This window comes from Oncorhynchus mykiss, unplaced genomic scaffold (genome assembly GCF_013265735.2).
Source record: "Oncorhynchus mykiss isolate Arlee unplaced genomic scaffold, USDA_OmykA_1.1 un_scaffold_222, whole genome shotgun sequence".
Lineage (NCBI taxonomy): Eukaryota > Metazoa > Chordata > Actinopteri > Salmoniformes > Salmonidae > Oncorhynchus > Oncorhynchus mykiss.
The window spans coordinates 243432-256381 of NW_023493691.1; the positions used below are offsets into that span (position 1 = coordinate 243432).

Consider the following 12950-nt stretch of genomic DNA (forward strand, 5'->3'; position numbering starts at 1 on the left):
AGTACATATTCATGTAACTTTATTTTTCATTGGCAGATCAATAAAGTTTGCTTCAATGCAGTTATCCAAACACATTCATGATCAGTAACTAAAATAACTAATCTAGTTTTAAAGACAATTAATAAGCACATGTATTCATTTCATAAGCTGTGTATCATTAAATTAAGTTGAATAACAATCCCCACCAAACTAATGGTGAAAAGTGATCATCACACTCTGAACAAGGCAGTTAACCCACTGTTCCTAGGCCATCATTGTAAATAAGAATTTGTTCTTAACTGACTTGCCTAGTTAAACAAAGGTTCAATAAATAAATGTAAAACATTGTAAAATAGCTCCTTCCCACAGAATACTGCCGAGGGACAACCTGGTCTCAGAGCAAAACGTATTCTATTATACAAAAAAACATCCATTTAGTATGTTATTGAACCTTTGTTTCCCTGAAAAACTGAACTAAAATATAAACTAAACATAAAGTGTTGGTTTCATGAGCTGAAATAAAAAAAAATCCATCAATCCATCAACGTCAGCTAACGTCTCTCAAATGTTGTGCACAACTTTGTTTACATCCCTGTTCATGAGCATTTCAGCCTTTGTCAAAATAATCCATCCACTTGACAGGTGTGGCATATCAATATGCTGATAAAACAGCATTATCATTACACAAGTGCACCTTGTGCAGGGGGACAATAAAAGGCCACACAACACAATGTCACAGATGTCTCAAGTTCAGGGGATGTGCAATTGTCATGATGAATGCAGGAATGTCCACCCGAGCTGGTGCCGGAGAACTCAATATTTATATCTCTACCATAAGCCACCTCTAACGTCCTTTTAGAGAATTTGGCAGGACATCCAACCGGCCTCACAACTGCAGATCACATGTAACCACGGCAGCCCAGTACCTCTTCACCTGCAGGATTGTCTGGGAGGGGGCTGAGTTGTATTTCTGTCTGTAATAAAGACCTTTTGTGGGGATAAATTCGTGCTGATTGGCTGGGCCTGGCTCCCAAGTGGGCCTATGCCTGAGCCCCTGCCCAGTCATGTGAAATCCATAGATTGGGGCCTCATTTATTTCAATTGACTGATTTCCTTATACAAACTGTAAATCTTTGAAATTGTTGCGTTTAGATTGTTGTTCAGTATAATACGATTTGTATGTTATTTTACGCATTGCTATTCATACAATATGTTACAAACTTGTAATATGTATGATATGTTACGAATTCCAATTTGTTGTTGCTAGGTTAGGGGTGAGGGGTTTAAGGTAGAGTTAAATGGGTTTAGGGAAAAGGTTAGCTAACATGCTGACATAGCTAAAAAATTAGTAAGAAGTTGCAAAGTTGCTAATTAGTTAAAATGCTAAAGTCCTCTCTGATGAGATTCAAACACGCAGCCTTTGGCTAGACGTTTGACTTACAAGCCCACCTCTCCACAGAGTAAGGCTTCTCCCCTGTGTGTATGTATACATTGGTGTGTTAAGTTGCTATGGTGAGAGAAACTCACCCAATAATCAGACAAGACGTAAGCAGGCATCTCTCATGTGTGTGTTCTCTGATGAACTTTTAGCTCAGTTGATGTTTTAAAACGTTTTCCACAGTCAGAGCAGTAATAGGGCTTCTCTCCTGTGTGTATACGTTCATGTGATTTTAAGTGGGAAAGTTGAGAGAAACTAGTTCCACAGTCAGAGCAGTAATACGGCTTCTCTCCTGTGTGTGTTCTCTGATGAACTTTTAGATGAGTTGATGTTGTGAAGCATTTTCCACAGTCAGAGCAGACGTAAGGCTTCTCTCCTGTGTGTATAAGTTGGTGTGTTTTTAAGGTGCCCAGATGAGAGAAACTCGCCACACAGTCAGAGCAGACGTAAGGCTTCTCTCCTGTATGTATACGTTCATGTGTTTTTAAGTGGGAAAATTTAGAGAAACTAGTTCCACAGTCAGAGCAGTAGTACGGCTTCTCTCCTGTGTGTGTTCGCTGGTGAACTTTTAGCTCAGTTGATGTTTTGAAGCATTTTCCACAGTCAGAGCAGATGTAAGGCTTCTCTCCTGTGTGTTTACGTTCATGTGATTTCAAGTGGGAAAGTTGAGAGAAACTAGTTCCACAGTCAGAGCAGGAGTAAGGCTTCTCTCCTGTGTGTATACGTTGGTGTGTTTTTAAGGTGCCCAGATGAGAGAAACTCGCCCCACAGTCAGAGCAGAAGAAAGGCTTCTCTCCTGTGTGTGTTCTCTGATGAACCTTTAGCTCTTTTGATGTTTTAAATTTTTTTCCGCAGTCAGAGCAGGAATAAGGCTTCTCTCCTGTGTGTGTTCTCTGATGAACTTTTAGATAAGTTGACGTTGTGAAGCATTTTCCACAGTCAGAGCAGGAGTAAGGCTTCTCTCCTGTGTGTGTTCTCTGATGAACTTTTAGATCAGTTGATGTTGTGAAGCATTTTCCACAGTCAGAGCAGGAGTAAGGCTTCTCTCCTGTGTGTATACGTTGGTGTGTTTTTAAGGTGCCCAGATGAGAGAAACTCGCCCCACAGTCAGAGCAGGAGTAAGGCTTCTCTCCGGTGTGTGTTCTCTGATGAAGTTTTAGATCAGTTGATGTTGTGAAGCATTTTCCACAGTCTGAGCAGGAGTATGGCTTCTCACCTGTGTGCATTTTTAGGTGTATTTTTAGCTTTGATAGAAATGGGAAAATCTCTTCACAATGTGGGCAGTGATGAGACCTCTTAGCTCTCTGATCTTCCTGCTGTTGCTCTCTGGGTGTAGAGAATGTCTCAACGTGGTATCCTGTGTGAATATCAAAAGAACCAGTCAGTTGGTGTGATATACGTGTCATTCAAATGTATTTTATGAAGCCCATTTTACATCAGTAGTTTTCATAAAGTGCCTAACAGAAACCCAGCCTAAAATCCCCAAAGAGCAAGCAATGCAGATGTAGAAGCACAGTGGCCACAAAAAAATCCCTAGAAAGCAGGAACCTAGGAAGAAACCTAGAGAGGAACCAGGCTCAGAGCGGTGATCAGTCCTCTTCTGGCCATAACGGGTGACAGGTAGCCTAGTGGTTAGAGCAACCGAAAGGTTGCAAGATCGAATCCTCGAGCTGACAAGGTAAAAATCTGCCGTTCTGCCCCTGAACAAGGCAGTTAACCTCTCTAGGGTACGTGATACGGTAGCATCCCACCTCTTCAACAGCCAGTGAAACTGCAGGGTGCCAAGTTAAAAACAACAGAAATCCCATAATTAAACATACATGTATTTTACACCATTTTAAAGATACACTCGTTGTAAATCCATCCACAGTCTCCGATTTCAAAAAGGCTTTACGCCGATAGCAAACCAAACGATTATGTTAGGTGAGTGCCTATTCACAGAATAACACAGCCATTAATCCAGCCAAAGAGAGGATTCACAAAAAGCAGAAATATAGATCAAATTAATCACTAACCTTTAATGATCTTCATCAGATGACACTCATAGGACTTCATGTTCCACAATACATGCATGTTTTGTTCGGTAAAGTTCATATTTATATCCAAAAATCTGAGTTTACATTGTCGCCTTACGAGAGCCACATCAATTTACAGGAATACTCATAATAAACATTACTAAAAGATACAACTGTTATGCAAAATTTTAGATGCACTTCTCCTTAATGCAACCGCTGTGTCAGATTTCAAAAAAGCTTTACGGAAAAATTAAACCATGCAATAATCTGAGTCGGCGCTCAGAGCCCATCAAGACACAAATATAACCGCCATATTAAGCAGTCAACAAAATAAATAGCATTATAAATCTTCACTTACCTTTGCTGATCTTCGTCGGAATGCACTCCCAGGACTCCCACAAGAAATGTTAGTTTTGTTCGGTAATGTCCATCATTTATGTCCAAATAGTTACTTTTGTTAGCGCGTTTGGTAAACAAATCCAAAGTCACGAAGCGAATTCACTAACAGCAGACAAAATATCAAAAAGTTCCATAACAGTCAGTAGAAACATGTCAAACAATGTATTGAATCAATCTTTAGGATGTTTTTAACATAATTCTTCAATAATGTTCCAACCGGAGAATTCCTTTGTCTTCAGAAAAGCAAATGGAACTGGTGCATACTCTCATGTGAACGGGCATGGTCAGCTCGTGGCTGCTGGCAGACCTCTGACTCTTTCCACTCTCCTTCAGTGCCACTTCACAGTAGAAGCGTCAGACAAAGTTCTAAAGACTGTTGACATCTAGTGGAAGCCGTAGGAAGTGCAACATTACCAATATCCCACTGTATCGTCAATAGGAGCCGAGTTGAATATAGACCAAATTCAGATTTCCCACTTCCTGGTTGGATTTTTATCTCAGGTTTTTGTCCATTAAAATAACATCCCTAGTGACCCTAAACTTTTCAACGGTAGTGTATGTATTCATTTCAGTAGGCTGTATGGGAATGGGAATAAAACTATTCTAATACTGGGTAGGAGTCAAACACTAAAAAGAGGAAAAAGTCGTGAAAATGATGAGCTATATCATCCTCCACTCAACATCACCAGGGTTAGTAACTATACAGACTCATTTCATATAACTTTAAAACACTGGCAGTTTGTCTACTCCACTTCTTTAGTCTGCTCTCTGAGCACTCCAGATAGCCCAGTGAATAAAACAAATGCTGACAATACTGTTGTCACCCATACAAGTCTCAGTAGCATGAAATAACATCTACAATGCATTCATAAAGTATTCAGACCACTTGACTTTTTCCACATTTTGTTACATTACAGCTTTATTCTAAAATTGATTAAGTTGTGTTTTTTTTTCTCATCGCTCTACACACAATACGATTACAGCCTTGAGTCTTGTTGGGTATGAAGCTACAAGCTTGGCACACTTGTATTTGGGGAGTTTCTCCCATTCTTCTCTGCAGATTCTCTCAAGCTCTGCCAGGTTGGATGGGGAGCGTCTCTGCAAAACTATTTTCAGGTCTCTCCAGAGATGTTTGATCGGGTTCAAGTCCAGGCTCTGGCTTGGCCACTCAATGACATTCAGAGACTTGTACCGAAGCCACTCCCACGTTGTCTTGGCTGTGTGCTTCGTGTCGTTGTCCTGTTGGAAGGTGAACCTTCACCCCAGTCTGAGGTCCCGAGCGCTCTCAAGTAGGTTTTCATCAATGATCTCTCTATACTTTGCTACGTTCATCTATCCCTTGATCCTGACTAGTCACCCAGTCCCTGCCGCTGAAAAATATCCCCACAGCATGCTGCTGCCACCACTATGCTTCACTGTAGGGATGGTGCCAGGTTTGCTCCAGACATGACACTTGGCATTCAGGCCAAAGAGTTCAATCTTGGTTTCATCAGACCAGAGAATCTTGTTTCTCATGGTCAGAATCCTTTAGATGCCTTTTGACAAACTCCAAGCGGACTGTCATGTGCCTTTTACTGATGAGTGGCTTCTGTCTGGGCACTCTGCCATAAAGGCCTGATTTAGTGGAGTCCTGCAGAGATGGTTGTCCTTCTGGAAGATTCTCTCATCTCCATAGAGGAACTCTGGAGCTCTGACAGAGAAGAACCATCGGGTTCTTGGCCACCTCCCTGACCAAGGCCCTTCTCCCCCGATTGCTCAGTTTGGCCGGGTGGCCCGCTCTAGGAAGAGTCTTGGTGGTTCCAAACTTCTTCCATTGAAGAATGATGGAGGCCTCTGTGTTCTTGGGGACATTTAATGCAGCAGAAATGTTTCGGTACCGGTCCCCAGATCTGTGCCGACACAATCCTGTCTCGGAGCTCTACGGACAAATCCTTCCACCTCATGACTTGGTTTTTACTTTGACAATCACTGTCAACTGTGGGACCTGACATAGACAGGTGTGTGCCTGTCCAAATCATGTCCAATCAATTGAATTTACCACAGGTGGACTCCAAGTTGTAGAAACATGTCAAGGATCATCTCATTTTTTTACATTTGCAAGACTTTCTAAAAACCTGTTTTGGCTTTGTTATTATGGGGTATTGTGGTGTCATTATGGGGTATTGTGATGTCATTATGGGGTATTGTGATGTCATTATGGGATATTGTGTGTAGATTGACGAGGAAAAACATGTCATCAATTTTAGAATAAGGCTGTAACGTACCAAAATGGGAGAAATGGAAAGTATTCAGACCACTTGACTTTTTCCACATTGTTATGTTATATACCCCATAATGACAAAGCGAAAACAGGTTTAGACATAAAATAAAGGTAAAAAAATAAAAATAAAATAAATACACTACCATTAGTGGTGAAATAAATGAATAAATTCAAAAGTTTGGGGTTACTTAGAAATGTCCTTGTTTTGAAAGAAAAGCACATTGATTGTCCATTAAAATAACATCAAATTGATCAGAAATACAGTGAAGACATTGTTATTGTTGTAAATGACTATTGTAGCTGGAAACGGCAGATATTTTATGGAATATCTACATAGGCGTACAGAGGCCCATTATCAGCAACCATCACTCCTGTGATCCAATGGCATGTTGTGTTAGCTAATCCAAGTTGATCATTTTAAAAGGCTAATTCATCATTAGAAAACCTTTCTAAATGTATGTTAGTACAGCTAAAAACTGTGGTTCTGACTAAAGAAGCAATAAAACTGGCCTTTGCAACTCTGCCTAGAAGGCCAGCATCCCGGAGTCGCCTCTTCGTTGTTGACGTTGAGACTGGTGTTAAGTGACCCCAAACTTTTGAAATTAACTCAGGTGCATCCTGTTTCCATTGATCATCCTTGAGATGTTCCTACAAATTTATCTATAAAATATTAAATATATATGCATCAGATATAAATCATCAGGATGTGGTAGTCTACTGGTTATTGTTAACACTTCTCCAATCGTTGTTGAGATCTGATATTCTGTGCAGCAAACAAATTATAATTCAATATCGACAGTGATGATGCCATGGCCTATTTTGAAATGAGGTATGCCTAACTTGGTGATTGAGGGTATTAAACATTTTCAACGTTCTTGAGACAATGTGTGGGCAAAGGCAGGCGTTACAAGTTTAAATAGTTTTTGCTTCGCTGTGAAGTCTTGAGTTATTCAGGGATGTGTGATGTCAGAATTACAGAATTCAACCTAGCAATAGACTGGTCATAACTTATGGAGGTCTAATATATGAAGATAACTTATAGATAGAACCAGCTCTTACCATGACTAACAGTTGTCCTAATCTTCTCCTCCTCTTCTTCATCTTTAATGTTGACATTCAGCTCCAGTGTTTGACTGCAGTCTTCTAGCTTCACTGATTCCATCTCTGGATCCTGCAGAGCAAACTGGGCTCCACTGTCACAATCAGGACCCAGTGACTGTAGGTTTCTACTCAGTGTGGAAGGAGAGAGACAGGCTGGGTTTGTCCTCACTGTTGATGTTGCCGGCCTCAGACTTAATCTGAGTCGGTCTGTAGTAATAAAGACAAACGGACACAAAAGTTATTTTCTTGACAGTTCTGGCACTTTATTCTGTAAAAATATTTTCTATTTTTTAATGTTCAATTATCTCATTTCAGTAGATCAGGTAGATAATCCTTGACAAAACATTCATTCACATTAGACACAAAGTACACATTTTAAATTGCACAACATAAATACACTTAATCTATAGTAGATTTCCTAAATTCACATAAATGTATAAATGACTAGACAACCATTTAGTACAAGATCACAGTATGTTTCAGGCAGCACTATGTACTATTTTATGAATAACCTTGTCTTCACTGTATTAAGCTCCATCAGTCTGCACTGTAGTTCCACCAGTCTGTCTTACAGCCTCTGCATATGATACATCATGACGGATTCTATATCTGAGCATCTCTCTGCACCTGGCATCCACCATATGCTGCTCTCTGTGTCCTTCGCACAATTGCAACACTTCACCGTCACAATGCTCCAACATTCACTGTAATCATGTTCCCCAACACACTTGGCACATCTTTTCACTCAACAGCTACATGTCCCATTCTTTGGCATTTAAAAACACTGTGATGATTCACTGTTGCTGCTCCAGTTTCAACTGTTCTGCTATGGAACCCTGACCTGTTCACCAGACGTGCTACCTGTCCCAGACCTGCTGTTTTCAACTCTCTAGAGACAGCACGAGCGGTAGAGATACTCATAATGATCGGCTATGAAAAGCCAACTGAAATTTACTCCTGAGGGGCTGACCTGTCGCACCCTCGACAACCACTGTGATTATTATTATTTGACAATGCTGGTCATCTATGAACTTTTGAACATATTGGCAATGTTCTGTTATAATCTCTACCCAGCACAGCCAGAAGAGGACTGGCCATCCCTCATAGCCTGGTTCCTCTCAACGTTTCTTCCTTGGTTCTGGCCTTTCTAGGGAGTTTTTCCTAGCCATTGTGCTTCTACACCTGCATTGCTTCCTGTTTGGGGTTTTAGGCTGGGTTTCTGTACAGCACTTTGTGACATCCGCTGATATATGAAGGGCTTTATAAATACAGTTGATTGGTTTATTAATGAGGCTGGGTCAAAATCTCTGACAGTGAATCTAAGGAATCCTATTCTGTACTTTTCCAGACAAAACCTTCTAACACCTCAACAGCACTGATAAGCTTTCACTTCTTTAACCCTCTTTCCTGCTGATCAACCTTAAGGATTCAACCACTCTGTCTCCCTTCACATGTTCTTTAACAATATCATCCATGGACATAGATATTGGGACCTCAGAGACTATTACTCCCTTCAATGTAGCATCAGCTCCAGGGTCATGGCTTCTGAGCTTCGTCCCATTATGATTTTCCATTTGAAGAATCTTCCCTTGCTGAACCTGACCAGCACAAGATATTAACAATCTACCACTTTCAATGTTTTATTTCACCTTTATTTAACCAGGTAGGCTCCTTCAGAACAAGTTCTAATTTACACGGCTACGTCCCAGTTTAACTACACCTCTTTTTATGGCCTTGGTTAATCAGGGTGTAAATGGGGCCCTGTGGTCTCCTCAAACACCTCCCAACTTTCCACTCTAACTAACACATTATTATTCTAGCTCCCTACCGTGGGCCTCTGGAGTTTCTATACTACATGTGTAACGGATGTGAAACGGCTAGCTTAGTTAGCGTGGGCGCTAAATAGCGTTTCAATCAGTGACGTCACTGAGACCTTGCTCTGCAAGGGCCGCGGCTTTTGTGGAGCGCTGGGTAACGATGCTTCGAGGGTGACTGTTGATGTGTGCAGAAGGTCCCTGGTTCGCGCCCGGGTATGGGCGAGGGGACGGTTTGAAATTATACTGTTACACATGCGCCTCTGCTTCCAGTATCAATATCTCTGTCCTCCACATTCATCCTCATCCTCCCACTCCATATCATCAGAACTGTCCCCCACATTGATCGCATTCTCAAACTCTCCATTTCCATTGTTTCAGGGGTGTCAAACTCAATCCATTGAGGGCCGACTCTCCTCGGTTCCTTCCCCCCCATTTCAATTAAAACTTATACAATCAGATGAGATTTCTAATTGGTGACCTTAATTCATTAATCAAGTACAAGGGTGGAGCGAAAACCCGCAGACCCTTGGTCCTCCATGGAATGAGTTTGATACGTGCTCCGATTCATTTGCATTAATCGACGCCATTCCATGCAGTTGGCCTCTCTCTCCAAATGGTGAAGGATAACTTCAGTTAGCTTCCCTCTATTTTGACACTCCATCACGCAGCCTGATGTCACCATTTCACCACGAGCAAACTCCTTGAAAGACAACCGAAACCGTTGCCGCCTTTTGACTTGCGTCGTACGAACCACCCTGATCTCCGGAGCTTACATTAACGAAACAGGGTATGTAAACTCGCGAGACCAGGATGGTTTGGACGAGACTATTTACCAGCTAATAAACAACATTTTACACAAAACGACCTTTTACACAAAACGACCTCAAATAAGTGGAATCTTTATGAAATGACTTTGACGAAATTTTGTACATACAGTCAGATCAAGCCAAAGTCTAGTTATGTGACTTGTAAAATATTTTTTTAACACGTTCTTCACTCACTCGGTTTGACCACAAAATAACACATACAATTAAAACCTTTACCAAACGTGATAATACCTTGACGGATTTGTTACCTAGTATGTTATATATTCTCTCGGCATTAGAAAGTTTAAACATGCTATTACATACCTACAATGATACATTAGAAACGGACACAACCACTATCGACACAACAACACAGCTCTGTCGTTTCGACCCGAAACTTCCTGTTCCCAATTACGACATGTTCAACAGCATCATCGTATTCTTATTCTCTGGTATACTGACATTTACACAAATATAACGTGTCTGCCGCCACCTACTGTAAGGTTAATAAACTGTAGAAGAAAATAAATTTCCTTTGCGGAAAAGGGGAGGGGGAACAACGACATCAAAACTCATAATCAAAAATCCATAATTTAAAAATAAAGTATTTGTGTTTGGTGAGTCCGCCAAATCAGATGCAGTAGGGATGCGCGAATTAAAAAAAAATTCTGTCCTGCTGATCATTCAAAATGTAAGGAGAACTTTTGGGTGTCAGGGAAAATGTATGGAGTTGAAAGTACATTATTTTCTTTAGGAATGTAGTGGAGTAAAAGTAGAAGTTGTCAAAATATCAAAAGTAAAGTACAGATACCCCCAAAACTACTGATGTGGCACTTAAATATTTGTACTTAAGTACTTTACACCACTGATTGCAGGGAATACTGACTGAAGATGTTCCTCCCTACGAGGCCCATGAGACTGTGTAGGGATGTGATTTGAATAGGACTGTGACTGAACGAGTGGGATGTTGTTATTTATCTATTTTTGTATTTTGTTTTGACGTCGTTGTTCCCCCTCCCCTTTTCCGTAAAGGAAATGTATTTTCTTCTACAGTTTATTAACCTTACAGTAGGTGGCGGCAGACACGTTATATTTGTGTAAATGTTATTTTATTATTATTATTATTATTATTTTATTAACAACAAATCAATACATAAAGCACATGAGGGAACACAAGCATACATAGATTACGAACAATGGACAATCGAGCTAGGGGGTACAATATCACATTACAATTACATAAGGACCTTAAGGGACATGCATATATTACCAATTCTAACAGCTTTTTTGTTAGTAGAGCATTTAACCGTCTTAAAATACAGTTCAATTTCCTTTTTGTAGGGTACGAAAATGTGGTTTTCTGTTTGTAAATTTACATTTGTGTATATGAAATTTGGCCAAAAGAATAATGAAATTAGATACATCAAAATGTTTCAGCTTATTTCCATTGCATGTAAAGAATCCAAACAGTACATCTCTCCACAATAGTGTAAAATCTTCATAAAAGTGTTCAATTATAAACCTACTGATGTCTTGCCACAAGACAAGTTTTCTTACATGCATACAATGCCAAAAAAGATGCAACACTGTTTCTGGGTGGTCATTACAAAAGGAGCAATTTGAGTTGATGTTTTCCTTAAACTTCTTCATATAGTGGTTGGCAGTGGTTGGCAGGATAATATTTATGAATAATTTTAAAGGAAACTTCCTTAATTTTGTTAACAAGTAGGTATGTGTGTGGCAACATCCAAACTTTGTTCTAACAGATTTTATCAATAAATCCATTCCAATAAGACATGACATAAGGTATAGATAGATACAACATCCTGCTGAAACAAGGATCGTATCGCTCTGTTGTTGAATTGAGTCAACAGGGTCAACAGAAGGTAGGCTCTGAGGGTCAGGTCTTGACACGTTCCTGAATAACATAGCAACATATATATATATATATATATATATATATATATTTGTGTAAACGTCAGTACACCAGAGGAGAAGATGACGCTGTTGAACATGTCGTAGTTGGGAACAGGAAGTTCCGGGTAGAAACCACAGAACTGTGTTGTTATGTCGATAGTGGTTGTGTCAGTTTCAAATGTATCATTGTAGGTATGTAATAGCATGTTTAACTTTCTAATGTCGAAAGAATATAAAACATGCTAGGTAACAAATCCGTCAAGGTATTATCACGTTTGGTAAAGGTTTTAATTGTCAAACCGAGTGAGTGAAGAACGTGATTTAAAACGATGATTTTTCAAGTCACTTAGCTAGACTTTGGGTTTGTCTGAGTGTATGTACATCATTTCGTCAAAGTCCACTTTGAGTTCGTTTTTACATGTTCTTGGTTTTGTGTAAAATTATGTTTATGAGCTGGTAAATAGCCTCGTTTAAACCATCCTGAACTCGCAAGTTTACATACACTTGATATTTCATGTAAGCTCGCGAGATCTGGATGGTTTGGACGAGGCTGGTCAAATGGCGGCTTCAGCGGTTTTGGTTGTCTTTCTAGAAGTTTGCTCGTGGTGAAATTGCGACACGAGGACTAAGTGTCTGCGGGTTTTCGCTACACCCTTGTACTTGATTAATGAATTAAGGTCAATAATTAGTGAGGAACTCACCTCAACTGATTGTCTATGTTTTAATTGAAAGGAAAAAATAAAACCCGCTGAGACTCGGCCCTCAATGGAATGAGTTAGACACCCCTGAAACAATTGAAATGGAGAGAGAGTTTGAGAAGCAACAGCTGTGCTGGAATGCGATCAATGTGGGGGGCAGTTCTGATGATATGGAGCGGGAGGATGAGGGCCTAGTATTTGAATGGTCTGTAGTGGAAAGACATAGGAAGAACAGAGATACTGATACTGGAAGCAGAGGCGCATGTAGCATAGTACCTAGAGGCCCACGGTAGGGAGCTAGAATAATAATGTGTCCGAGTGGAAAGTTGGGATGGTGTTTGAGGAAACCACAGGGTGTAAATGAGGCCCTATCTGATTAACCAAGGCCATAAAAAGATGTGAAGTTAAACTAGGCTGCATCTGTGTAAATTAGAACTTGTTCTGAACTAGCCTACCTGGTTAAATAAAGGTGAAATAAAAAATAAATGGTAGATTGTTAATATCTTGTGCTGGTCAGGTT

At 40.2% G+C, this 12950-nt stretch overlaps 3 protein-coding genes across 5 annotated transcripts in view; 1 reads left to right on the top strand and 2 right to left on the bottom strand.

Annotated features, from left to right (window-relative positions):
- The window catches only part of LOC110516274 (gastrula zinc finger protein XlCGF26.1), a 158126-nt gene that overhangs the window by 85490 nt on the left and 59686 nt on the right, over positions 1 to 12950 (top strand). The window contains exon 1 of one of the 2 annotated variants that reach the window (XM_036973115.1): positions 11836 to 11924. The exons of the other annotated variant lie outside the window; for it this stretch is intronic. The gene's annotated coding sequence lies outside the window, so the exon portion shown is untranslated. Of the gene's footprint in view, positions 1 to 11835; positions 11925 to 12950 lie in introns of those variants that run through there. 2 annotated transcript variants of the gene reach the window in all.
- LOC110528866 (gastrula zinc finger protein XlCGF17.1-like) overlaps positions 1 to 12950 on the bottom strand; it is a 212827-nt gene that overhangs the window by 46496 nt on the left and 153381 nt on the right. The gene's annotated exons all lie outside the window — the stretch shown is intronic.
- LOC118948157 (oocyte zinc finger protein XlCOF6.1-like) lies at positions 3 to 7293 on the bottom strand. The gene is made up of 2 exons (XM_036973129.1): positions 7151 to 7293; positions 3 to 2774 (listed from the first exon to the last, which is right to left on the bottom strand). The coding sequence occupies exons 1-2, from the start codon at positions 7251 to 7253 to the stop codon at positions 1540 to 1542; spliced, it is 1338 nt and encodes a 445-aa protein (XP_036829024.1). The 5' UTR covers positions 7254 to 7293; the 3' UTR covers positions 3 to 1539.